Below are 26,428 nucleotides of genomic sequence, written 5' to 3' on the forward strand. Positions count from 1 at the left end.
AAGCAAAGAATAGGCTGCGGACAGCTATCTTTCCGCCTTGGCACTTAGAAAAGGAAATATTTCTTGTCCGACACGAGGATCGATTGCCAGTGTGATAACGATACCGTCACATAATTGCATCCACTTCGCGTTCAATGGCAACATTGTCGTGACACGTTTCGCAATGCTCCGAATATCTCGATACAAATATTTAGACGAAAGAGACAAAATGAGAATGACGCTGCGGCAAAAAGCTATCACACGCGAATAAGAAATTGAAGCGAATATTTTGTTTCCCGGTGTAGAAAATCGATTTGAGGTCAACTCGCGTCGCCCGAAAACTTGGGGGAATACTTTTTGCGGGTGAAGTTCCCGGGGAATCAGGCCAGGAACGTCATCGAAGCGAAACGCGATCGCCGAACTTCAAGTCTTGATCGCAAACTTTGCAAAAATGCACGGTGAATGTGCAAAGTGCACTTCGGTATTTCGTTCCGACGGGCGGATCGGCAAATATACATGTATAGACAGATGCATTAGAGAACGCGTACAGACTGCACAAAGCGTTTCCGTCCGTGGAACTCTGATTTGCGCGAGGACGAGAGACGCGGGGATTATATTCGTTTTTGCGGACGACAGTTGCGCGACAAGTTCCTCCTTCTTTAGGAAAGGGAAATATCTCGCCACGGAAGAAATTGGCGGCGAGACGCGAAACGCCGAAAGCGTCTTGAATATAAACCGGCTGCGGGGGTGTGATTCCGATGCGCGCTGCCTACGAGAAGGCGGTGGTCGCGGAGGCTGGTGGTGAGGGGACAGGAAGTGCTATCCATTTTCGTACGGAATCTGAAATTCAGTCGCGCTTCTTCAGCCGCGAAGTCTCGAAATCTGGAAGTGGAGGAGTCGACCTCTGAATCTAAATCCTCACGTTGCGCTACCGGTAACGATTTCCTTCCTGCGACGAGACGCTTCCTTGGTCGCTCCTCCGCAAGGCAGAGCTACGAAAAATCACGCCCGCGCGAATTCATTAGTGTCCTTTTTGCGACGGGATGTTCGATTTCATTTCCTTATCATACTCCGCATTTTCCCGACTTGGAAACATGGAATTCGCAAAGGGTATACGTGACGAGTTAGACAAGCTTTTCAAATTTACTATATGCACAAAATCCATTTAATCCGTATAATAAAGCATCATTGTGTAACAGGAATAGACTGCGCAATTCATTTTTCAGCCTTTACGCGCGTGTGCTGCTTCGATTAAAATCCTTCGAAGCGCGAGGAGGATAAATATACTCGCTGTGGCGAATGTATCGGATTTGCGGAAATACACACGAACGACCTGTTTGTTTTCAGGATAGCGTGGAACGGCGCAGCTGCCGCACGACGATGGCGGCGTACAAATTGTCAGGAAGAACACGTTCGGATTCCTCGGTGAAATAAGCAACCGCGGATATCGTAAGTGGTAAAGCCGCTTATTCGGGCCGGCGCGGACTTGCTCAGACTTCCTGCAGACTCTTCACGGCGCTACCATGGTAAAATGAAACTCTTGTCGCACCTGTTGCACGACAGGTGTATTTTTGACGGATGCGCGCGCTCTCGACCGGCATGTGATAACCCACTCTCTTGCGACTCGTGCCGTCGAATCGCGACAATCTGACAATCCTGCCCGACAAAAAGGCGTTTCCAATTTTACGCGTTTCGTTTCTAACTTGCTAATCTTGTTCCTAAGTTCGCACGAAGCGTTGTCGCCAGTCACCATCTTGCTCGAAAATCCCGGAAAAACGCGATCGATCTACTGTCTCTCTCTCTACTGATCGGATTAAGTGCAAGTTGCGAGATGAACGCATGGCGAGACTGAACAAATGAGTTCCAAGATGGATCTGCGTGTGCGATGAAACGGGGAAATTTATCGCGAATTGTGAGAGATACTGAAGTGAGAGAGAAAAAAAGCGAGAGAGCGGCAAAATGACGGACCTGCTCAATATAAGCGAGATACAGAATATCTGCCTGCTACCGGAAGACTTGGATATGCTGGAGGATCCTCGAACGCCAACTTTGAGAAGGGTCAGTTACGGTATCGTGTTGCCGGCCATTTGTTGCCTCGGCATCATCGGAAATATCTTGAATCTCGTCGTCCTCACGAGAAGAAATATGCGCGGCACTGCTTACATCTATATGAGAGGTCAGTATCATCAATCTATCTGTTGCTATCTATTCCTTCGCAAAATCTAGTTTTATGTTTCGGTAAATGTTTCCAGGTCGAGAATGTTGTCGCAGATAATAATCAGATCATTATTAAACTGTTGCATAACAATTAAAACTTATAATTTAATATTATCTTACAATATTAATATAAAGTCGCAATTAATTGAAGCAAAATCTTTCTCTGGCGCTTTGTAGCATTAATATAGTATTTATTTGTCACGAAAGCATAGTCATATCTCTTCGAGATTGGAAACAGAATAAAATTATCGACGTCGCGATAAGCATTTTCTCGGCGGTGAGATAGAAACGAGCTTATATAGTAACGAAAAGTAGATCTGAAAGTAGCCTTAACATAATCTTTCTAGACGAGAGAAAAGGGCGAGTTATAGGTGCATTGAAATAAGAGACGACGGGGAGGAGAAAGCGGCGCCGTTAACAGTGTAATACCTTTCAATAGAATTATTCCATGTTTACGTAATATCGGAACTGGAAGCTCGATTGCATTACTTTCAGTGGGGTGCATTATCGGACGCTCAAGAGCGCGCATGTTTCAGTATAGAGAACATCGTTAGCGGCGCGTGTATTTGCGCACGTCGGTCGTCGATTATCCACAATTATTACCTACCGATTATTTTAAACGGAAAACTGAACATCTAAAGAAAAACATTTAAGAAAGAAATGATAAAGATACCTTTGTACATTAAATCATTGTATATACATTAAAGTACAAGGGCCGAGAGAAACCTCATCTTCGCAAGCGCGCGAAGGATGCATTGACAATCTAACGAGGCACGCAATTTCTTTTCTTCTAATATAAATTAAATGGCAATCATTTACGCGCGTTTTTAACGCTAAACTCACTTAAAAAAATTTTGAGCGGAGACCCTTTCTTATTTTAATCTTCCTCTGTTTTGGCAGAAAACATTTTATCCGCAGGAGTAGTTTTCGCTCGCGCCTCATCCTGAAAGCAGCTGTTAGGAAGTAACTTCCGAAACTTCGAAAATTCAACATTATACGCGTGAATTTTTCGTGAAAATTAACTCACATTGGTAGTTAAAGTGTTAAATTGGCGCAGTGAACTTCATGTTAGGTCGAAAATAAACGACGAAATTCTCGATCTCGGTCGATGATTAGACGCACAAGTGAGCTAACTACAAAGAAGCATGTTTATTGTGCGTGAAGATGTGATTTCAGATATATTGAGATGCGCTGCGATTATGCCAATAAAAATCCTACGATCGCGGGTTTCTTGCGGTAACGAGGTGCAAAGAGCACCACCAGCGTTTTGACACAAGGCCAAAGTAATCAGCGGTTTGTTTCCGCCCGAGCCTCCAACCGAGATCCCGAACCACCGTACATATCGCCCTCGACGATCCGGCTCTTTTTTGGCGCCGCGCCATTATTTGTGCTGAACGCCGCCCACGATTTCGACCATTAGCCGCATTTCGCTCTTATTAATAGCCCTTTCATCGTCTCGTGTATTTATAGAAACTTCGAGGAAGGACAATATGTGCTATTGACATTGAACTTGTTGCCACAGCAATCGATATCGACGAATTAATTAGTCGTAAGAAATGGAGAAAAAAATTCATCTACGTAAATTGGAAATGGTATTTAATTTTAACATATATCAATTAAATCTACATATCGGTTGGACTTATTCAATAGCCATACTAGCCATCTCTTCTTCTTTCTATTTTGGTTAAAGATAACTTGATAAGTTAAAATATAAAATATACTCCAAAATATAAAAAAATTCACGTTTTAAAAATGAACACTTTCTTATGCACGTAATATGTATTTTAAGTCTCTACTTTCTACACAAACTTCACTGTCAAAATTGAAACAAACACCGTACAAAATACGTTGCACCTGAAAAACCGTTAATTTATTTTTCAATTTGGAGAGTGGCGGAGATATATCGCGCATACAGAACGCAGTCGCTTTCGGGGAGTAGAACAACGAGGTTCCGGACGGTCGGGTCCGGCTATATGCTTTCATGCACGTTCGCTGCGGCGAGTTGTCTTCCGTAGTTTCCGTCCCCGGAACAGAAGATTCGGCGGTTTTTGCGGCGCCGTCGACGTCCATGCCGGTTACCGGGGCAACGTGGCCAAGCGCATTTGGAGAGGAAATTACTCGGCAATTCGATTTCGGTATTTTCGCCGGGTTGCGCGCGCTGCGTTTCGAATGGAACTGGATTCACGATTCTCGTCCCGGTGGGTCGGCACGTTCCCGAGCCGTGTCTTTATCGCCGAGTCGAGTTCCTTAAGGATTATAGACCCCGGCGCGCCGCGGCCGTAACACGTCTCCGCGTATATGAGGCTTCTTCCTTTCGCTTAACTTAACTCCGCAGCCGCAGTTGTAAAGCTGCGGAATATACGGACAGCCTGGAGCCCTCCACAGGATCGCGCCGCAAGAGCGCAAAGCCGGCTCTAAGTGGTTTACGTTACCGAAGTGCGCTCGCAACACGGAAGCATTGTCTCGCGTGTGCTCAATTTTGCTTAATCTGGTCTCGAGCTAATTTTTTTTCTAAAAAATCCATTTTAGATTACCGTAAATCTAAACTTCTTTACGTGTACATGAACTTTAAAATTCACACATGCAGACGCACTGAGGATAAAAAAAGATCGCACATGTGTGTCGTGCTACATCAGGTATAAATAATAAAAAAAAAGACAAAAATGGTTGGATAATTCTCGGCAAAAAATATCGCGAAATTCGCCATGGAGAATCCAGCCGCTTACAGCTGACATGTTGCTGATTCGATATCGATATCCGGTGGAAATATCCCGATAGGAAGTGTCCGAGTACAAGCGATTGCACGAAATTTCCGATTCACTCGGTTTTCTCGCGCGCGTTGGAAACGCAGTCTTAAGGGGATTTAGAGGATTAGAAGTCGACGAAATAGAGAGAGAGAGAGAGAGAGAGAGAGAGAGAGAGAGACATATAGAGAAGGATATCATGGTGCAACCTTGCTTGTTCCACATCATAGTCGGAGCTTCTTTGCACAGCTCTCTCTCTCTCTCTCTCTCTCTCTCTCTCTCTCTCTCTGGATTCCCTATAGCCGATCTATATCCAGACTTTAATCGCCTTCCTTCGAGCTTCCGCGACGCCGGGCTCAACCGTCCTTGATCCCGGTATCCATCAAGAAACTTGGTATCCGGAGTAGGTGTGCCGACACGTTACTCTTCCGTGAAAATTCTCATCTGCTTTCACCATCAAGCTCATCAAGATTAATGATTTAACTAGCAGTTCGCGAACAACAAACTAATGAAATCTCATTCGAGAGCTCCATAAATAGCACGACAGTCGCCACAAATTACGACTGGCTCGCAGCGCACGCTGAATAACTTCATCTATTACAATCGCTTAGAGTTAGGTAATAGATACGCGTTATATTTTATATGATCGAAATGCACCAAGGCTTTCGTAAGTGTTGCACTTTATTATATAACGGCCCAAGCTAATCGTGCCGATTAAATAATTATAGAAACGGTCGGAGAGAATTTATAAACGATCTTAAGAAATGTTAAATATTAACGTGGCGAAAACATAAAATGTTCACGTGAGAAATGTCTCGCGAGAAGGGACGTTCTGTATGTGTGGCATACAATCCGACTTCATGTATAGGAATGGTGGAATAAAATCCTGAAATCTCATTCCCTCTCGCTGGTGTAATTTGAGTTTCCACTGGTCCACTACTACCCTTGATCTTGTTACCAAGCAAGGAGATACGCAAGATTATCCGCCTACGCACAAAGGAGATACGCAAAGAGACGTGCCTCTCGCGAGATCCGACTCGTCTTTCATCGTTTATCTTATACTGTTGTATAAAGAACATAGAACGCAAGTATATTTTATGGAACCCTCCTGTATACGATGGAAAATATTTTATTTATAGATAAAAATAGTAGGAACAAAAATGTCTAATTATTGACTATCGTAACATTCCCATCAATAATGACATCTGTCAATCATTCTTATTTACATTGTATTACTTCTATTTCCGCTAATTATTTGCTGAAAAAACATTAACATTGCTACTAACTTTTACTAATGTGCTTTTATTAATTACAGTAACTTTTTATTAATAATTTCAAAAGAAATTGTTGAAGATCCTAAATAAATTATTTACGTTGCTACATTTATTTTTCTTATCTTTATTTATTTAAGGACTAACGTTTCCTCGAGCAAACTCATCAAACGCGTTGATCGTCCGTCGGATAAGAATCTTTCGAAAATTGCAGAAATTCGCCAGAGGCATTTCCTGCACGGAGATTTATCGCGCGATAAATAGGATATATCAACGCTATATCAGAAAATTGGGCAGGGAGCGATTTTCGCTATTCTACCAAAATGACAGATAATGGCTTTCGCGTCATCCGTATGCGCATACGTGTTGCACTGTCGTCTTTAGAATTCCGGATAAGTCGGCGCCAATTCCGTTAGATAAGTGAACGCGCGCGTGATGTACTAGCGTCCGTATCCCTGTGCGCGGCCGGAGTGCAGCATCAAAATTCCGGCGGCGTCAAATATCAGAGCGTGGAGCACCGGCGCGGCGGCGGCGGCCGTCACCCGGGCGTGTTGAAGGAGGGGAAAGAAAGACGAGAGTCTTTACGCTCCGTGCACGGCAGCGTCGCGCGCATATACGTGCATTGGCACCGACGCGTATGTAAATAGCGACGTGTTCGTCGCGCGAGGACGAGGATACAGGCAGACAGGATAAGGAGATGCGCGACGCAGGTTGCAACGGGCTACGTGCCTTTGAGCCCGAAAGTAGTGCGAATCGTGGGCTATCAAAATTCCGAAGAATTCGCGGGTGTATGGAGATTCGAGGCGTGCCCCGAAAAAACCGCAAAAAGCCCTCGTCGAAAGATAATCTTCGATTACATCCACGTCACTATCGCGACTCAGAGGGAATCCACTCGCGTCTCGGGCTCCACCATAGATTTTACATCCCGTAACAGCGGGGAAAACATCCGCTGATCGTATACGGAACGACGTCGTTAAACTACGTTGCCGAAAGACGATTGAATAACGGCGCGAGCCATGGCTTCCGCGACTTCCAAGTAGTTTTATCGCGCCACGACCTTTTATCGATACGCCGTTACCATTTTCTCTCCCAAGTTCCGCCGCCGTGACCTATTTCGATTCCGCTGCACTTCGTTTACGAATGCCTCGCACGGCGGGTAAGCGGCCTTCGCTTCTCCTCTCGTTCCGCGCCTATTGTTGTCGCGGCTAACAATAAGTAAAGCCTACAGGCCAGATGAGGTGCAACCTTGCGGCGCGCGAAATTATTTCGAGGTCGAGTGCCAACATCACCGGGCAATTTATTTGGAATGTTCTAAATCTAGAAATCCGAGAACGCGGAAAGGCGTTAAAATGCATGTCTCGTGACGTAGCGACGTAAAAGAAATAAAGAAACCTCTCTCTCTCCAAGTATTTATTGACAGACAAAAGACACCTGTTAACGCGATCTGGTAAAATTCTCTACTTGGAAATTTGCGTTACTCATTTGTAATGTTATAGCGTGAGTCGAAAAAAATCAAACTATGATGGTTCTTTTGTTGAGTAAAAATAACTGGATTTTTCTCGTTTTCTTCGAAAAAATCCTTTGTGATTTGTCCGACGGTTCTATGTTCGATACATCGAGATACAACGAGGGACAAGATAAAAAGGGCCATCTGAGTTTGATTATCCCGCCGAGAAGACAATCAGGTTCCCTACAAGCGTTGATCAAAGGAATTATCCGAAACGGAGAGAGCATCATGTATGTCCGCCTCAAAGTAATTCCTTTAACATGTAACACCTGCGCGCACACGCGTGTGCAGATTTATCGTATTTTTGACACTCCAGGAAACTTCGTTTACACGAATAATGCGACGAGAGTTGAGAGAAAAAGAGAAACGGAGATTCGGCTCCTTGTCACCGCGCGCGTGAAGCAGGCTTATTGCTTTTAACTTTTACGTAAGCGATGGCAATTTAACGGAGGGATTGCGCGTGTCTGGAAAGAAAAGGCAGACGAAATAAAGCGGCACTGACGGTATTACTACGTCGATGTCGAAAGTAAGCATAATAATCTCCTCGCCGATTAATTTAGTCGATGAACGAAGTCTCGCTTTAATAAAATTCTAATGTTCTTCTAAAACGTTTTTTTTATTCTTCGCATTTTATTACCTTTTTCTCAGTCTTCTATAATTCTACCATTTAGAACATTCTAAATAAATCGCCCAGTGACGTTGGTACTCGACCACAAAACAATTTCGCGTAGCGTAAGGTTTTCTCTGAGGCCAAAGTTCATCGAGATCCTCCTATCTTCTTTTATAAAAATATCGAGATTGCGTTCTAATTACAGCAAAGTAATTAGGCAGAGACGTGCGTGACGATTTTACGCGAAAACGGAAAAGATATTTTACTGAGCCACGGTGATTACAAGAGCACCGGGAACGTTATCTCGAGAGACACAGTAAACATTTATAAAGCCGGATAAACCAAAGAGAAACAGAGGGGACAAATAAGGCTTAGCCATCGAACTGCGTGCGCCTGCGTCTCTCAGTCGACAACTCTCCCTTGGAAAAACATTTCATGAATATCAATATTAAAGGAAATCCCCCTTCCCCGATTCTTCGAACAACTCTTCTGACTTCTGGGGCCTGTTGGTCGTGGCGCAAGATCGTTGCCTACTGCAGATTTCTCGCTCGGTTATCACGGAGAAAATCTATTAAATCCACACAGGGGCAGCGGTGTTACAGATCCGAATAACGGCGCGCGGGTTACTTCAGGCTTTATGAATATTAACGATCGCACGTGAGCATTGTCGCCCGCGCTCTCGCCGGAGAGTATTAACCGTCACGTTAAATAACTGGGAGAGCGAGAGCCGCGCGAAATAGCACTCGATGCCGAAATCGATACTGTGAAATCGTTCCAAACGGTCACTATATCGAAACAATCAATTTGCCCGAATGGGAAATACGTGAAGTCGAGAGTTCATGTAAATGTCAATCGAGACAGCTGATTTCGAAATCGTTTCATCACGAATTATGGTGCGTTTCGCGCCGAGTCCACAAGTTGAAGGACGGTCGCGAAATTACCTCGTAATTTGCTATCGTCACGTTAAGATGGATGATGCGTTCACTTTCGCAGGATCAACGTTTAACTTCGCGCGAAAGGTAGGTCAAGACCTGATACCTCTCGTTTCGTAATCCCCTCCGCGTATACACCAATGATGATCGGCCCGATAAGGTAATATCAGAAACTTCGAGCTGTCCTTCTTCATCGTAATATAATCGGACAAGAAGTTGGTAAATCGAGTTAAGGAATCGTAATGAATGCGGAGTATTTGTCACGTAAAAAGCTCTCAGCATTTTAGTGCGGATTCATCTCTGTGAGTATATCTATAATTCGATCACGGAGAAGATTCCTGTACTTTCGCCAGAAAAATTGCAAACTTTTTTGGGTCAAAAACAACTTCGCCGTATTCTTGAACTCGTTATGCGAATAAAATTATCTTCTTCTGTATAACATCTTAAAAATAAAAAAGAAGATACACAAACACAATAACATATCCAGAACTACTTAAACCTAAAAACCGCATTGCTTAATTAAATTACGAAATAAATCAAATGGGGTGTGTAAAATTATACAATTATTACGCAATTATACATTGCGTCTTCGCACACGTATAAAAAAAATGTATCTATTAACAGTACAGTTAACAACAGTCTAATTAAAAAAATTTTGTTAATTCAATATAGTTTTTCATTTTTTAATAAAATGCTATTTATTTCGTTAATACTGTTATAAAATACTGTTATAAAATTAACAAGATTATTTTCAATTAGACTGCTGTTGATACAACATCATTTTTTTCCGCATATAATTCGTCAGATTCACTAACGGGTAATACATTCGGAATCGAGCGACATTAAAAAATGGTTGAAAAAGTAAATCTTAGCTGCTCCTCGGAATCCCAGATCGCAGTAGATTTTGCAATTTATATGCGACGAAGGCCACGTTCGTCTTGGCATCCGGGGGGGGGGGAGGAGGGGGGCTGCCAATAGTCACGTATAGGACAGGTGGCTCGACGTTGAATAACGCAGAATGGATGAGATCGATTCACTCTCCTGGAAATCCGCGTGTCATTTTGACGATGCCCGTTCGCGAGCAGGACAGTCAATTTGACCGGGGAGAAATCTGATGTGGACGAGCACTCTTATCTCGCACCCTTCGATCCGAAGTAACACATCTCTTCTCGAATACGTAGGTGCAATCGTGCGATCGTGTTAGGATCGAAGCGAGAACATTCTTCGCCCATCTTCTTGATAAGAAATATAAGAAGAATAAATTACGCGAATACGCACGGTAACGAGAATCGATCGGGAACAGAATATCTCTACTGAATATGTATCGTCTCACTCGCGGAATTACGCCAGCCGCTGCTGCGTCTCCGCGAAATGATAATAATAATCGATCCGAAATTCATAAATTCATAATGCCTCCCGCAGCGGTGTCGACGTGGATTTAAGGATTCAGTATAGCGCCTGGCGATATATTAAGAAACTGCAGACTACCTGTAGCCCATAAATATTCATGCCCACCCCGACATTACCGCGCAAGATAATAATTAACAATTCAATTTACTTCGTGCCGCTGTCGCGATCGCTTTTTCTTCGCGCCACGGGAGAACCTAATATTGATACGGAAGTTTTCGCACGGAACATCGAAGTTTCTTCTCTTTTTTTTCTTGCAAAAAAACGCACGTTGACCTCGCCTTTATATCTTCAAGGAAAATCAAAGACGTGAGTACGGCTTTGGTTTTCCTTCGTCAAATATCTCGCGCGTTGTATGAACAGCGCAAAGTGTGCATCCCCTATCGCCCAACTTTTGCTAAAAAACGAATCTAGGAAAAACCCTTTGCGCAAACATATTCTCATATCGTCCGACGGCGATAAGAGGTTGGAAAAATTCTCACCGAATCTCTCTCTGACTTTTCCTCTATTCTCTCCTCCACTTTCGCAGTGATAATCCGTTTCAATGCCGTACCCTTTTGCCGCTCTCGTACGATGAAATCGCAGTTATCGCGGGACGATTTATTTGAGGACGCTTATTCACTTTTAAAAGAAAATACGTAATACTTGCTCCCGCGAGTACGATGAAGCATTTCCAGAAGCGGTTAAACAGCAGCGGCGTCGTTCGACGCTTAAGCCGTGCATTTGCATGGCGGCGACATCGCGTTTCAGCCGGCGACTAAGGAGATTCAGTGGCCCCGATCTTAAGGTCGGTCTTAAGGTAAGACAACTCGAGATTACGAGGGACAAACGAATGTTTTACCTTCGTCAGCTCCGTCGTATCCACTGCGCGAGACCTCGCGGATGTAAACGCTGCCAAGCGGGACGCGCTATCGAAAATCCATTAACGTTCACAGACATGCATTGATCGGCACAAAAAAAAAAGATTATCTTAATCCTATCGCGAAGAGTAAAACATGGAGAAATCTTCGCCGTATACGAGAACTCGCATTCCCACTGCTTTCCCGATTTCTATCGCTGAACGCTCGATTCACTCTCGGTCAGATATCGACGTAAGTCACGCGCGGCAAACAAAATTCAGATATGGCACATATTTAACGTTAAATGTGCGGCGAGAATACGGAGTACTCTCTATTCAGGACGTTTCCGGTCTTTACAGTCCCCGATGTATTGCCTCCGTGTGATAATCGAGACCATGCAGACTGCGCCGAGGGACCATTATAGCTTCACTTAACGTTCCACGGCGCGTCATTCCAAGCCACATGCCATACATTTTCACGTACACGGCGAAACCACTGCGCGCAAGTTGCACGTGCGGGTCTTCTTATTTCCGCGCGTATACCGCACATCAAGCCGTCGCGACGTTTATTTACTAACAGAGACTTACCCCGTGAAAGCTCGCGAATTTACACTCTCATTACGCGGATCGCGGAAGGGAAATTACTGGCGGAATTACTTCGAAAGATTCGAAAGATTAAAGCGGCAGAAAACACTCTGCGTTTTTCGCCCGAACAGTAAAATTAAAACAAATGTATTTTTTTTTAATCCAATTGATTTCCAATCGTTTACAGCTCAGGAATTAATCAGAGAATACATGAATAAAAAAAAGAATAAAATACGGAACTATTGTTGGCTATTATTAATTTTCACATATAACTGTTACGATGAAAAGATACGTTCTCCAATTTTAAGCGATCTAAGTTTTCCGACGTGAGATTACACTCGTCTACTTTTTAATTCGATCCGAGTTGATGCTAAGAGGATTAGCGCATTGTTAAAAAGTACGCTACATCTTTCTTGGCGCGGGATACGGTTCAACTTTTCCGAAGCGAAAGAATTCGCGCCACGTTGTCGTAGGACAAGATTCGTCTTCGCCGACGTATACATCCGTCTTGACGTCGTTTAATTTTTTGATATAACGACCAGGAGGAGGGACAGATTTCACGGCGGATATATACGGCGGGCGTCGGTGTCCGATTGCCGGGCGCGATTTAGGACAACGGTTAATCTTCCGGGAAAGTTTCGTCGTGCCGCCCTGACGTTCGCCCAACTTTTCTGACGCCCGACATACTGAAGCGCTCAATCGCGGCTGTCACGTCTTACCGCCGCGCAATTCTTTTTGCTCCGCGAAAATTCCCGCTTTCTCATGGCGAACGACCACGCCGATCGCAATTTTGCGGCGTTGGAACTCATGCACATGGAAACAAGATCGTCCGAAATGCCGGAACTCTCGTCGAAGTAGATAGCGAACGGCTGAAATGACTCGTAACTTAACTTGCGTATATGTTTACGATCGTGGGGGAGGACGAGACTCGACCGTGGGGCTATGAGTTTGCTCGCTGCTGATCTTTCCGGTCGATATTTTCGCCACGAGCTCGTAGGCATATCTGTCGAGGTCGAGTTATTTTGATAAGACCGCCCATAGTTTACCGTTGACGCCGTGTAACTTCATGAAATTACGATTCGGAGAAGAACGGAGGTGAGTAAACTCAGTTTAGTGGCTGGCCAATTACTCGCACGTGGTCATTCGCCGGAAGATTCTGGGAATCAATTTCTTAACATAAAAAATAGAACTAATTTTTGCTGTTTTACTGAAAGAAACACACGTATGAATGACGGTGCGCTGCAAGAAATCTAGATTAATTCTAAACTTCATGGGATATTTTTACTTCCTGGTAAAGGAAAGTTCCAGAGATAAAGATAAAGTGTTCGCACGAAGTTAAATCCATCATCCGGCGCAAGCTTAGCGTCATATCGTCCAGCCGCACCATTATTCGCGCCCTGTCCTGCCTCATGAGTAATAAGGGACAAACGATGCTACACAATATTTCATCAAACTTCGTCTCTATGCAATAAAACGAATCTCACTTCGAAGGGAGGCTTGTAAACCTGCGTATCCGTCAGTAACACGGAGTAAATTGAGCGTCGTAAACGTGGGGAGCGGCGGCGGCGACGGCAGCGGCGTCGACGGCGCGGCGTCCCGGAATCCCGGATATGGATAACGATTTAATTCCTTTCGCACTGGAGTCTATTCCCGGCGGAAGGCCTCGCATTCGCGGAGAGCTCCCCCGGGGGGCGTCGCGCAGTAAAAAGGATAACGAGGGCCGGCGGAGCGGAGAATGCACTTTGTATGCAAACGCACGGAGAACGGTCGTTAATTCCCGAGCACCGAACGAACCGAGCGCGAGCGGCTCGTCTTCTTAGATAACCCCCTCGTTATGTCGAATGACTAGTTAAAACTTCTATATCCGGCCGTCGACTAGCGAGCGTGGCTTAAATCCTACGAGTGGTCGCTCCGACGCACGAATGCGCCAACTCGTTAACGATCCTTTTCTCTCTCATCGTCAGAGGGCGGATCAATTATGTAGTTTTGTGCAAAAAAAAAATTAAAAAAAAAATACTTTCTTGTAATCCCACGTGCGTTTATCCAACCAACAGAAAAATCTATCTCCAAAAGCTTCCCATTGTCTTCTCGATTGTCTCGTACATACATCTTAATCGAATGGATACGAGCATCGAGTCGTTGCACGGCAGATATGTCGTTTCTGCAGACGAGCGCGATGGGAAAGAAAAGAGTTATTGTAATCCCTCGCGCGTCTATCTAAGGACGATTCCTTCGAATGCTCGGAATATCGAGCGATATGCGCGGCAATACTCTCGACGTTATTTCCCCGGAGATGCGTGTCGAGAACACACGCGAATTAAATCTTTCCGCGCGCGCGACGTACACGTATGTACGTCCGGTACGCGAAAGTCGTATATCAACGTATACGCGGTATCGACGTTTGCCTTTTCGCGCGTCGCCGCCGCCGCGACCGCTTGCAATTCCCGAGATCGACGAGCTGGAATCTCTAAACAGTCGCGATCCATCGATCGATTCGTTCCCGATTGATTCGTGCTTTGTGCGAGCCGGAATCCGTCTCCGAGCGAATCTTCGCGTCGCGAAATAGCAATTCGTTCGCTGCGCGAGACATATGCGATTTATCTGTCTGCAAAAAGAGAATCTCGGGGGGGGGGGGGCTAACATACCCCCGTTAATCCGTTAACTTTGTCCGTGTCGTCTGGTGTAAACAGCGATTAAAGAGACGGTGGTGAATCTCGGGGAATCTCGGCGTGAACATCGGTAATGCTCTTTTTTCGTAGTCCCTTGCGCTACGATATTACTGCGGAATGGTTTATTACCGAGTGTGCAATATTGCAGCACTCACCCTCATTCCGCCCGCTACCATTTCTAGTCGTTATGAATTTCCAACGACTGGGTCACTGTCCTGCTTTCACGTATATTAAGCTATCTAAGCCAAATTATCAGAACACAAAAACTTTTGTATGGAATTAATTTTCTAATTATTTGCTATTTTTTGCATTTAAAAGTAATTTTTTTGCTCTAGCTATTAAAAAGTTACGAAGAGCTGGATAGCTTAAGATTAAGCTCTATCCAACTATTATAAAAAAAAACATACACAAGTCAAAGCAAAAAGTTAATAATACCAAAATTATTTGTTATGCAAAAAATGGCAAATAATTAGCAAATTAATTCTATATAAAATTTTTTTTTGTTCTGATAATTTGGCTTAGATAGCTTAATATACCTCCTGCTTTCAACGTTGATTTCTATATCGTTTCAAAAGATCTTATCTACCCGATCTTTTATGCTAATAAATTTTACGGATCGCGGCGAAGAGTGCTATAGATTTTTGTTTACATCCCGTTTACAACAGATCACGATTATTACAACGTTCTATTATACCGTAACGAAAGTTAAATCCAAGACAATATTAACAAAGATTCCGGAGTGTCTAATAACTATTGTTCGGGGATATCCACTTAGAGCAGTTTATTAACTCGAGAATAAATGCAGCGGCTGCACTCGACGGAGATACGAATAAGGTATGGGGCGCGTCGGGCGTCTGCAGAAGTAATGGGAACTTCGTATTACGTGCGTTTTTCAACAGGTGGTGTGAACACCGGCGCGGAGGCGTGGTGAGTACAGCGAGACGTATCGTAAACTGTAGGAAAAAACCCTCCGCTAAATTCAAAGTCTGACTTCTACCGCGCTGCCTCGGATCAAACATCCATTATTTTTTATAAATGCTATACCCAATTTTAACATGAGTCAATAAAATGAAATATCTCTACATTAATTCATACAAATTGTGATCAGATAAATTTGTTTAGAACAATTATGTTTAGGCCTCGATTCGAAGAAGATATGGGATCCAGTCTTAGCCTTCATCCGGGAATAACATCTGGATGCATGTCATGTCGTTGTCATTTATCTGAGAAAATGTTTTTTCTTTCTTATATTATTTCGATCGCAGGACATTGATATTCTATAGATAACACCCGGCCGGTGACATCGGCAGGTTCACCAATATGATAAGCCGCAAGCCGCCTTATCCCATTTTTGAAACTCGCCTACCCCGACCGACCGCGAATCATTCGAGCACGCGTGTACCGTAGCGCTTTTGACATAAATAAATGACGCAATTAACGATCTGCGCGAAAACAGCCGCTTTTATGGAGTTAAAGTATCCGTTCAGGTGCGCGACGTCGTAGTTACGCCGCGGGGATGTTGACAAATGGACGCTACAGCTGGCTTCTCCCTCAGGATTTCGATAAATTAAACATGCCCGGGAGGACGCGATTTGTAAAATGTCGCCGCGGGATGCCGGGCGACAACGTCGCCCGGCGAGACATCGCGACATTTTTCTTCACTATTCCTGTATATTTGTCGGCACACACGCACTCGCTCGGATGCAGGGTGGATGCAAAATATTAACTTCAGACGTGACAACGATGCAGCGTTTTGTACTGCGCGACATGGTATTTGTCAGTTGTAAGAATTTCAGCAATTTGCACGTAATTTGAATGTAACATTATTGAACGAAACGACATTAATTGCATAGAAATATTCGTTCATCAATATTCGCTTCGCTTTATTGAAGGTAATTAACGTGAAATGAATCAAATTGAAATTTTATATCTTTCGAAACTTCATTGAAAAAATACAGTTACCTATCAGCATTTATGTAATCGAATGGATCGATCGTGTACGAGGTCTGACAATAAAATTTGCGAACTCGTCATGGTACAATTGATACATTATTGCTTATCACTATATCCCCAAGTAGTCCCTTTGGGAAGCTACACACTGATGCCAACGCCTTGTCCATCCTTTAAAGCAGTTTTGGAACTGTTGTTGTAAAATGGCCTTCAAAGGTGCCGTCGTGTTACTCTTAATTAATGTCATTAACGTCATAAAGAAGTGCGTTCTTTTCAATGTTTTTTTTATTTTTGAAAATAAAAAGTTACATCGATTCTGGCTCCGTGTGACCCTTTTTTATTTCTAAAGATAAAGGAAACATTGAAAGGAACGCGGTTTAATGACGTTAATGATAATAATTAAAAGTAACCCGACGGCAGGGGCCATTTCACGGTTCCAAAACTGCACTTTGAAGGATGAACAAGACGCTGGCATCGGTGTGTAGCTTCCCAAGGGGACTACTTTGAAGAGGATCACAGTGATAATCAGTAATAAGATATGTAGCAATTGCACCGTGACGAGTTCGTGAACTTTATTGTCAGACCTCGTATTATCTGCGAAATTTAAATACTTCGATTTGTTCGATGATCCGATTAATATAAATACTATTACCATTGAATCTCTACGAAGCACTCAAGACGCTCGTAAAACGTGTCAAACGATAATGCGTTGCTAGCACTTCCATTAGACGCGAAGGAAAAGGGAAAAAAGTTTTAGCCACGTTTTGCAGAACGTAAATCAATGATCTAATACATGACAGCTGTTTCGGGAAAAAAAGATCGGCGTATTTCGTGAGAGTTTCTCGACCTTCGTGTCGCACGCGATAGACAGATGTCTGTGCCAAATGAACTAAATGTGCGTCCTAAGATTTATTTCTGTTCAACGGCTTTATCAATTGAAACTTTATGGATCTGTCACCTCTTTCATCCCCTTTTCTCGTTAGTCAGTTTTCGGTGGACAAATAAGGAAGTGCCAAAATGGGGGAATCGGCCAATCAACGTGATAGGGTTTAGTAAACGAACCGTGGCCCGAAAACAGGTCACTGACACATTAATCCAGTCGCAGCGTCTGCGTGCGTAACGAGCATCGACGCCCACCGACGTCCGCCCGTCGCCTTCCAGAAAAATGGAAAGCACGGACCAGCCGCGGTGGTTTCCGGTAATTGAGGCGCGACGGTCACTTTGAGATGCTGTTCCTCTCATCTTACGCACTTTCAAATTCATTCGTCAAACGGATGTCTCGTTGGACTGGCGACTCTATTCTTCGCACGTAACAAAGGATAAGTCCATGATGATTTTAAGGCTTATTACGACAGCTTATTGCATTAGCTATTGCACATTAGCTTATTACATTATTATATTAATGCGATAAAAGAAACTTCGCGCTTGCGAGAGATTCAGAACGTATAAACTGAAGCAACAATTATTACGTAATTTCTCGATTTTGAAAGTATTTCTGTTACTTCAATTTCAATCAAGAGAGAACGTAACGACTTATATATCATTTTCCGCATAAGTTCAATTTCGTAACTCTGTTCGCGCGTCCCACATAACAAAGGATAAATAATGATACTTTCAAGGCTTATTACGATAGCTTATTACATTAGGTTACATCGCATTATTACATTAATACAATGAAAAAAGAAAATAAGCTTCGCGCACGCAAAAGGTCCAGAGTATAAACTACAGGACAATAATTATAATGCGTATAATTTCTCAATTTTAAAAATTCTATTACTTCAATTTCAATCAAGAGAGAATGCAGTAACTTATTATATACCACTTTCCCCAAATTTAATTTGTCGATAAATAAACGACATTATATAAAGAACTAATGTCGTAACATTATCTGGAGATTGCGTAATTTTAATTAAGTACTCGTCCCTGTTTTGCCAAAGTGGATGCGGTGCTTGACGTCGTATTTGTACACACGTGTTTACTTACGGGTAGAGTTTCGTTCACGCATCAAGAAAGTAATTTGAAGAAAATGACGAAAGCAAGGGAAAGATCCTGGAGGTACTAGACTCTACCCACTCGCCGATTCGCGAAGAGATCGTGAAACCCAATGAAACCTAGCTGGGTTCTTCGTGACTGTTACTGACGGACGGCAAGAAATCGTAATTTAAATGGAAAGATGCAATTTCGCCTTAATGCGACGGCTCCGACGTAAAAGTTTTACGAGCTTCCACGGGCTACGCGTCGCGTAGCCGAGCGGAAAACTCGACTTTCATTCACGCGGCATTAGCCAATTTCCGGGCGATTCTTGCGCGGGCTTTCATACTCCAATGAGCGTGTACCGCATGCTTTAATAAACTTTAGGGAAGAAAAGAAGACCGAGGGAGAACTTTTCTCTCGCAATTAAAGTGTGCCGTTCTACGAACAAAGTGTTTAGGGAAGGCTCTCTATGAGATGGCTGCAGAACGCGAAATGTAGGTCGGTTGGTAACGGAGGCAACGACTGGAGGGGTTGAAACCACCCTTCCTATCCACTGCTCGGTTATCATCGACCACAGGAACGTGCGTTACCAGCAAGCTCGTCGAGCTTATCGGCAGCTGAAAGCTCGAGGGTCGGTACGACAAAGCGAGGGTTGATAAAACTGCCTTGGTGTTGGAGTTCATTCGTCCGTACATTGGTTGAAGATAATTCAGAAATAATTACTGATCTACATTAAACCGAAATAACGCTTATACATTTTTTTTATTCATGTATGTAATTATTAATGATGAAATAATAATTTACTAGAAGTTTTGTCAATTTTATACAAACAACTATTTTAAACAACAAAATGTTTGTTAATGTATCCGAGGAAACTTTCTTTCATCACATTTGTATTCGTATGTGAGCAATTTTCTCTGCAATTTGCGTTGTACGAGGCAGGAGAAGGAGACGTCGACATTTAATTGCGCTCAGGAAATACCGCGGAACGAAACGGTAAATACGAGCGTTAATTGGTCTCAATGGACGGTAAAAGCCCGTAACAGGAGACGAGGAGCAACTAGCGGCGCGGTCGACCGTACGAAAACAGGAAATCAATGAAAATTGGCAAAAAGTGCGTATCCCGTTTCGATTGTCTGAATTCACGAGATATCGATGAAGTTTTAATTTGAGAGTGATACGTGCGGGAAATAAAACTACTGCGCGTTCGTGTGACGCTAACGGTTGAATAACGACTGAGCGAAACGTATGCTATTTTACAAGTGACATTTGGCTAAGAGAACGGAGAATTACGATGAAAGCGTTAACATTTTACGTGACCAGGAACGCGAAGAGTATATAAAACGGTAGAAATGGCTAAGAACATTCAGAGGGATCCCGTAATAGATCCCGAAGAGTGATTTAATCCTATTTCCGTCGTTCTACGCGACGGCTTCCGTGGAGGCGGAATGAAAAATTCTACCACGGTGACAGAATATTTAAAGAAGTTGCGAGAATGATTAAATGAATCGTGCGCAACACTCGCCCGCTGTGTTCCGGGTTTATGAAATCAAGTTAACTCGGTCTCGGGGCCTCCGCTCTCATTTTTCCCTGTCCGATCATCCTCCTTAACTACGAGCTCGGCTCCTTTTTTTTGTTGCAGGTTACTCCGCGGCGGCGCTCCTCGCGATCCTTTTCTGCATTCCTTTCGCGTTGCGGGTGCTCATCCACAAGGAGACTGGGGGATGGAACAGCTGGCTCCAGGCCTTCTACCATGCTCACCTCGAGCTCTTCCTTGGGAACGGCTGCCTGGGTACGCTGAATTTCGCTATCGACGAAAATCCCGCGGAACGTACTGCAAAATTACGCCTGCGAATAGTCCAATCAACTTCCTCTCTCATTCTCTCTCTCTCTCTCTCTGTCTTTTTCTCTTTCTCTCGCTCACTCGCATTTTTTATCTTTCATTAACACTATTCTCGCGGAAACAACTGATCCTCGGGACGGAGGAGAGAATAAATTCATCTGCATTATCCATGCTCTCCGCATCGCTCGTGAAAGAAACAGAAGATCGCTCGTTACGGGAATTCTCGCTCGCGGCGGAAAACTTTTGCTTTCCCGTATCTTGCAACTCTTATAAGTTACAGCGATTATAGCGATTAGAAATTCGCTCTGATGCCAGTACAAAAAAAAAATTAAAAAAAAATAGGGCGCGAAGAGAAAAAGAGCGTTAAACCATTCTGTAGATGATGCGAAACGTGTTGCGAAAATTTTTTGATTGACACTGTAATAGCTATTGTGTGTGTGAAAACGCACAGGTGCCTACGTGACGAAAAGAGCTTTTAAGGCCGACTCGACATAGCACTATATTCGAGAGATATAGGGGTTAATTGTATGCATAGGGGTTGGAGTAATGATGCTTCTGGCATTGACAGTGGAGCGTTACGTAAGCGTCTGTCATCCCGGACACACGCGACCACTCTGCGGACCACCTCACCTAACAGTGGTGCTCATCCCTTTGGTTACATTTCTCGTTTATCTGCCGAGCGTATTTCGAGGTGAAATTACGACCTGCCTGCTGGAACCCGGCGGTCCTCTAATCTACCAGAGGAGAGACAATCAGTCGTTTCTCGACTCGTGGTACTATCAGGTAATCCATATTTCTTTTTCTGCTTGCGAAGTTACCCTTCTCTTCTAACAACAATTTCGAAATAATACTTTAAAGTCGAAAATAACCGAATGTAACGTTATTAATTTGTGTGTCTGTTCATTTATCAATTATTTAAAACATTATTAATACTAGTTATTGTATATGTAGAACGTGCGCCATTCGTCTAAATTCACAAAAGTATCTGATATCCAAAATGAGATCTGACATTTAAATAAAGCAGGTCAGGATTTCTGGAACATTCACAGCGTTATTTAGTTATATTGTGTTTGTGTGTGCGAGCTTAAAATGGTTTACCATCGTATTTAACCTCAAATTCTAATTTTACGGGCCCTTCGTGATCGCGAACATGTATTTCAGGTGTACAAGGTGGTGTTAGAAGTTGTTTTTAAAGTGGCGCCAACGATCCTCCTCGCCGGATTCAATCTGAGAATAATGATAGTGTACAGAAGGTCCTGCGAGCGACGTCGGAGAATGACCTTATCGAGAACCGTCAGCAGCGACGAGGATCCCAGAACTTTCGCCGAAGAACGGAGGCTCATCCTGCTCTTAGGTAGCACCAGCATCCTCTTCCTAGTCTGCGTCAGTCCTATGGTTATCTTGAACGTCACACTCAGCAAAACCAATCTCAGCCATTATCCTTACCAGGTGAGGAGATCCACCCCCAAATATTTTGTACATTGTCTCTCACTTCCGAATGACAATTACCGTTGGAACACATATTCACTCTTGCTTGCAATTTAATATAAATTAACAACGGAGTTGAATTAAAAGTTAATTTACGAAAACAATTCTATTTTTTCTCCAAATTATGTATTTTTGTACTCATCATCGTTTTATTGCTCAGCAAGAATTCTATCAGAATTTATTTTTCCCTACCTTTTCTTTTTTTGAATAATTGATTTAATTATTCCGGCATGTTCTCCCGCCCCTAATACGTGACTTCATCAATTATGAATCCGTCCATTAATTCGCTGCGTTTCGGTTGCAGGTGTTCCGAGCGCTGGCCAATCTGCTGGAAGTGATCAATTACTCGATCACGTTTTACATTTATTGTCTCTTTTCCGAAGACTTTCGGAACACTCTAATTCGTACCCTGCAATGGCCGTGGGTCAAGAGCGACCAAAGCGGTAGGAACCTGCCCATGAAACGTTCCCCGATACCGAGACCAACGACAACCACGACGACCCCGCCAACCACCACAATCGCGACCCCCGGACATCTGGCTCGTGCCAGCGTTTAACACGGATTTTTTGCCATCGATCCTGGCGTCAACCGCTCGGTCGCCAAGCGGTGGAACATAAAGGACTCGAATCTAGCGCGGGAGTCGCGGAACTGACGCACTGTAAATGTCGGGACTGTTTGTGTGTGAGAGCAAAAAATCTGTAAAATAGTCGGGTATCCAAACAACATATACATATGTGTACGCCGATTAAGCACAATTACGTGGGACATTCTCGTTTAGGTGTGCGAGCATAATGGTGATAATAGTAAACTAACGAAAATTTCTTGCGGTGATTAAACAGCTGTTTCTTTGACCGACGAAATAATTACGGCGAAAAGACATTTTATGCCGGACGCTTCCTAACGAATCTTCTTACGAGTCGATCCACAAGAAAGTATTCGAACTATTGTACCGGTGAAGTCCGGAAATAGTTGCAGAGTACCAGAATGGCCACATCTGCGAAACATTCCTGCATACTAACGCGGCTTAAAACCGGGCGTGTCTACATGATTGCTGCTGTTAAATTTGAACGTTTGACCATTCCGGGAACGTCAAATCGACCGACCTGATTAATAGCCGATATCCGATTATCTCTTACTGCGTTGAACGATATGCTCGTTCGGCGATCGCGCGAAAGCGAGCGTGAATACGTGAACGTTGAAATACTCAACTTTGCGAAACAACGATGAAAGTACATAAAGACAAGAAATTCTGCGTAAGCCATCGGGTAAACCCCACAGGACTTTTTCGTGCTTTAAAGTACAAGCTGGAAAAGTTTCTAACGTCATCGACCAAGTTTGCGCGAAAGCGAGGGTTGTGCAAGAGCAGAGAGAAAGATAAAGAGAGAGAGAGACGGAGAGGAAACGAAGTCGCCGCAATGCGTCCGTGTGCATTGCGACGCGAAGAATTTATCAGAATTCGCGCGGAGACGCGGCTACAAGACTTGTGCATCGAGTCGCGAGCGATCGCCGTCGCAGTTGGAAATTAAACGAGAGAGTGCTCGAGGAGCGCCGGGCGAGGCAAGACGAGAAGAAGGAGGACGAGAAAAGGAAAAATCGAATGTGTCAAGTACCTGATCGTACAAGGGAATCGTTCCCACGAGAATCCACGGGAATAACCGAGGCGAAATCGAGGCGCAAGAGACTGCGTTAATTCCGGGATTGCCGGAAACGGAAGGACAAAAGGCGCGCCGAAGAAAGGTGTGCCGCAGCTTCTCCGAACACTTAAAATAACGAATAATGTTGAGAAATATTTTATGCGCGATGAATCATCGTGATTTATTTCCGTGTGAGTGCTATATAATTAAACGCTACCGAGCGCCGATGAGATTACATACGTCTCGTCTTCATTGTGTTATATCGGCATTAATATTTTAACATCGCAATATATCTTCGCCGTCGATAAGCTACGTTCGATTAGACCTAAGCAATTTATGTATAGCGCTCGGTAACGCCGCCCTCGACCCCCCGGGACGGGAATTGAATTTCACAACGAGGAGGATAGCGTATTGAAAGAACAAAAGAGCGTATCGCGATATATACGAGCGAGCGTACGAACCGCTGGCCTCGCCTTACGGATCTAACGAAAGGACCGCAGGCTGATGGCAACGCTAATAATATTCCATCGAACTCTCGCCGAAATAAACCGCTACCTCCTGGTTGCATCGCGTTTCGAAAATAGATGCCGCACTACGGAGAGATATTCTCTCCCCCGGGAAATCGATAATTAAATTCGTCGCAACGGATCCGTCCGTCCGCGCTCGCGGTTCGATGGTAATATTATTTCGCTTATTTGCATACGTAAATCCCAACAAAGTATATTTCGCGACGCGTATCTCCCTTCCCGGACCGGGCGTCTCGTTCGGCAACTTTGACGAAGTGCGCGTGAAGAAATAAATTCGGAGAAACGTCTATTCTGTTTTCAGAATCCCTGGGTCCTCCCCCATCCTTATTATGCAAACGAAACGCGTAAAAGTTGTAGGGAGCACGTATAATTTACCTACAAACTGAGAAACATCGGCTACCCCAAAGTAGTACTTTGATCTTACTTCTTTTATATTCAGCGTTTTTGTCTACTTTATTCTCTGAGAGAGAGAAAAGAGAGAATTACTAATATTTTCTTGGAGCAATTTACCGTTTTTTCGACGATCTGTAAAAATAACCCGTGAGGTGCTTCAGCCAACACGCTCATCACGTCGAATGCGACAGCAACGGCTCGCTGTCGAACCAGATGACGAGTACATGACGAGCGCTCGCTCGGTGTACCTATAGCCTCGCGGAAGAACTCGTGCAAACAGGGCCGCGTCCAATCGTTCCTTTCGATCGATTTTTGCGTCATGCGTCAGTCCGTGAAATTTTGATATTTACCGCGCGCGGATCGATGAGCCATTCTCGCGTGTGAAGCTTCGCGGGGATATAACACGCGCGTTTCCTTGCAATATAGAGCACCGATTAAGCGCGACGTACGGCGGAAGCGCGGCAGGGGAGAATCTCCGGCGGATGGTTTCCGTATTGTTACGGCAAAACCGTTTCCAGCGCAGCGGCCAGCGGAGAAACGTGAAAGGGACTGGAAAGAGGAATCGGCGGGATTTTCGCCGGAGTTAAGTGGAGGCGGTAACCAAACTCCCTCCATCGTTGGTACACCGCTATTTAGAAATAATTTAGACTAATAGCGCGCGCGGTGGTTTGTTTCGACCACTATAAATGTACACGCCCCCGGGTGTGCGAGGTACATCTCACACGTACATACATAATAACGCGCGCGCATAGTAAAATAGATGAATCCTGTCATCGTTTCGGGGGGATAATTTAAGCGCGCGTACGTCCTTCTCGGGAATAACGGAGATACACCACGGCGGGAGAAGTGTGTTACGAGAGCGAATATACTGTATGTCATAATAAAGTTTTGAAATACGTAGGCATCCGAAATATTTACCGTCGACGGTGCCGCAGTGTAAGATACCCGTCAAGTGTCTCTTTTCTGGGAAACAAAGAGAGGAGAAGATACTTCTTCATGCGTCTGGAGAATAAAATCGCCTCGAAAGCAATACTCTACACGATAAAGTGGGGACCGGTCGCTTCGCTGGTAGTGGTTTAATAATGCCTCTATCGTATTTTTTATACGAGGCTGCGGTGATGTGATAAATTTTGCCGCGGGTGATTTATGTGGTTTATTTTTCGATGAGAAAGTCCTACGCCTCGTCCGGCCTCGCCTGTACTATGTAACTTCTTTTGATTCAAAGTTGTCTTATAAATTATGTTTTCCACTTCGTTGTTAGCCATAAATCACCCAAGTTCGAGAAAATATATCTCATTTTGAATGTACGTGACAATTTAAATGCCTGTCTTAATATATTGCAATATCGCGCGACACAAAATTCCGTTCGTTATACGAATCGGGAATGTGCAGATGTGAAAAATCAGTTTGTCAGGGTCGGTTTTATGGATTTGTCAACAACAGTCGCCGCAGATGCGGGACCCACATGCGGAATCTCGTCGGAATCTCTCTGCCGCGGGCAAAAAAGTAGCGGCGACTTGGCGCGCGACGACGCACCGCGCTCCGGAATTTTTAGGCGAAATGGTACCGGTCGCCGGTGGATGGGGTCATCCATGGTGGGGGTTGCTCTTTGGGTGGGCGTCGCTGGGTCGATACAGGGTGGTTTCGTTCGCCGTCGAAGGCACCACGGGGTGAACGAGTACCCTGTCTATCCTTCGGCACCTCTTTCGATTACTGCGAAATCCCGCAAGACTCTTCCTTCCTTCCTGGTGAATTAACTCCTTTAAAAGCGTTTTGCTTATTTATTGTTTGCCAAAGGAGGCATTAATCAAGGATACATTACAAAGGTGGTTTGTCATGTTTATTAATTACATTAATTAA

The 26,428-nt window shown here is 44.1% G+C and overlaps 1 protein-coding gene and 1 long non-coding RNA gene across 2 annotated transcripts in view; one reads left to right on the top strand and one right to left on the bottom strand.

The window, feature by feature from the left end:
• Nucleotides 1-24,462, top strand: part of LOC139822086 (probable G-protein coupled receptor B0563.6) — a 38,339-nt gene extending 13,877 nt beyond the window's left edge. Inside the window, exons 2-7 of the mRNA XM_071793624.1 lie at nt 1,327-1,505; nt 1,703-2,155; nt 20,326-20,475; nt 21,062-21,309; nt 21,688-21,975; nt 22,319-24,462. Of these exons, the coding sequence (XP_071649725.1) occupies nt 1,939-2,155; nt 20,326-20,475; nt 21,062-21,309; nt 21,688-21,975; nt 22,319-22,570 (1,155 nt within the window). The 5' untranslated portion in view covers nt 1,327-1,505; nt 1,703-1,938 and the 3' untranslated portion in view covers nt 22,571-24,462. The remainder of the gene's footprint in view (nt 1-1,326; nt 1,506-1,702; nt 2,156-20,325; nt 20,476-21,061; nt 21,310-21,687; nt 21,976-22,318) is intronic.
• LOC139822050 (uncharacterized) overlaps nt 1-26,428 on the bottom strand; it is an 83,836-nt gene that overhangs the window by 19,235 nt on the left and 38,173 nt on the right. The gene's annotated exons all lie outside the window — the stretch shown is intronic.

This window comes from Temnothorax longispinosus, chromosome 11 (genome assembly GCF_030848805.1).
Source record: "Temnothorax longispinosus isolate EJ_2023e chromosome 11, Tlon_JGU_v1, whole genome shotgun sequence".
NCBI classification, from domain to species: domain Eukaryota; kingdom Metazoa; phylum Arthropoda; class Insecta; order Hymenoptera; family Formicidae; genus Temnothorax; species Temnothorax longispinosus.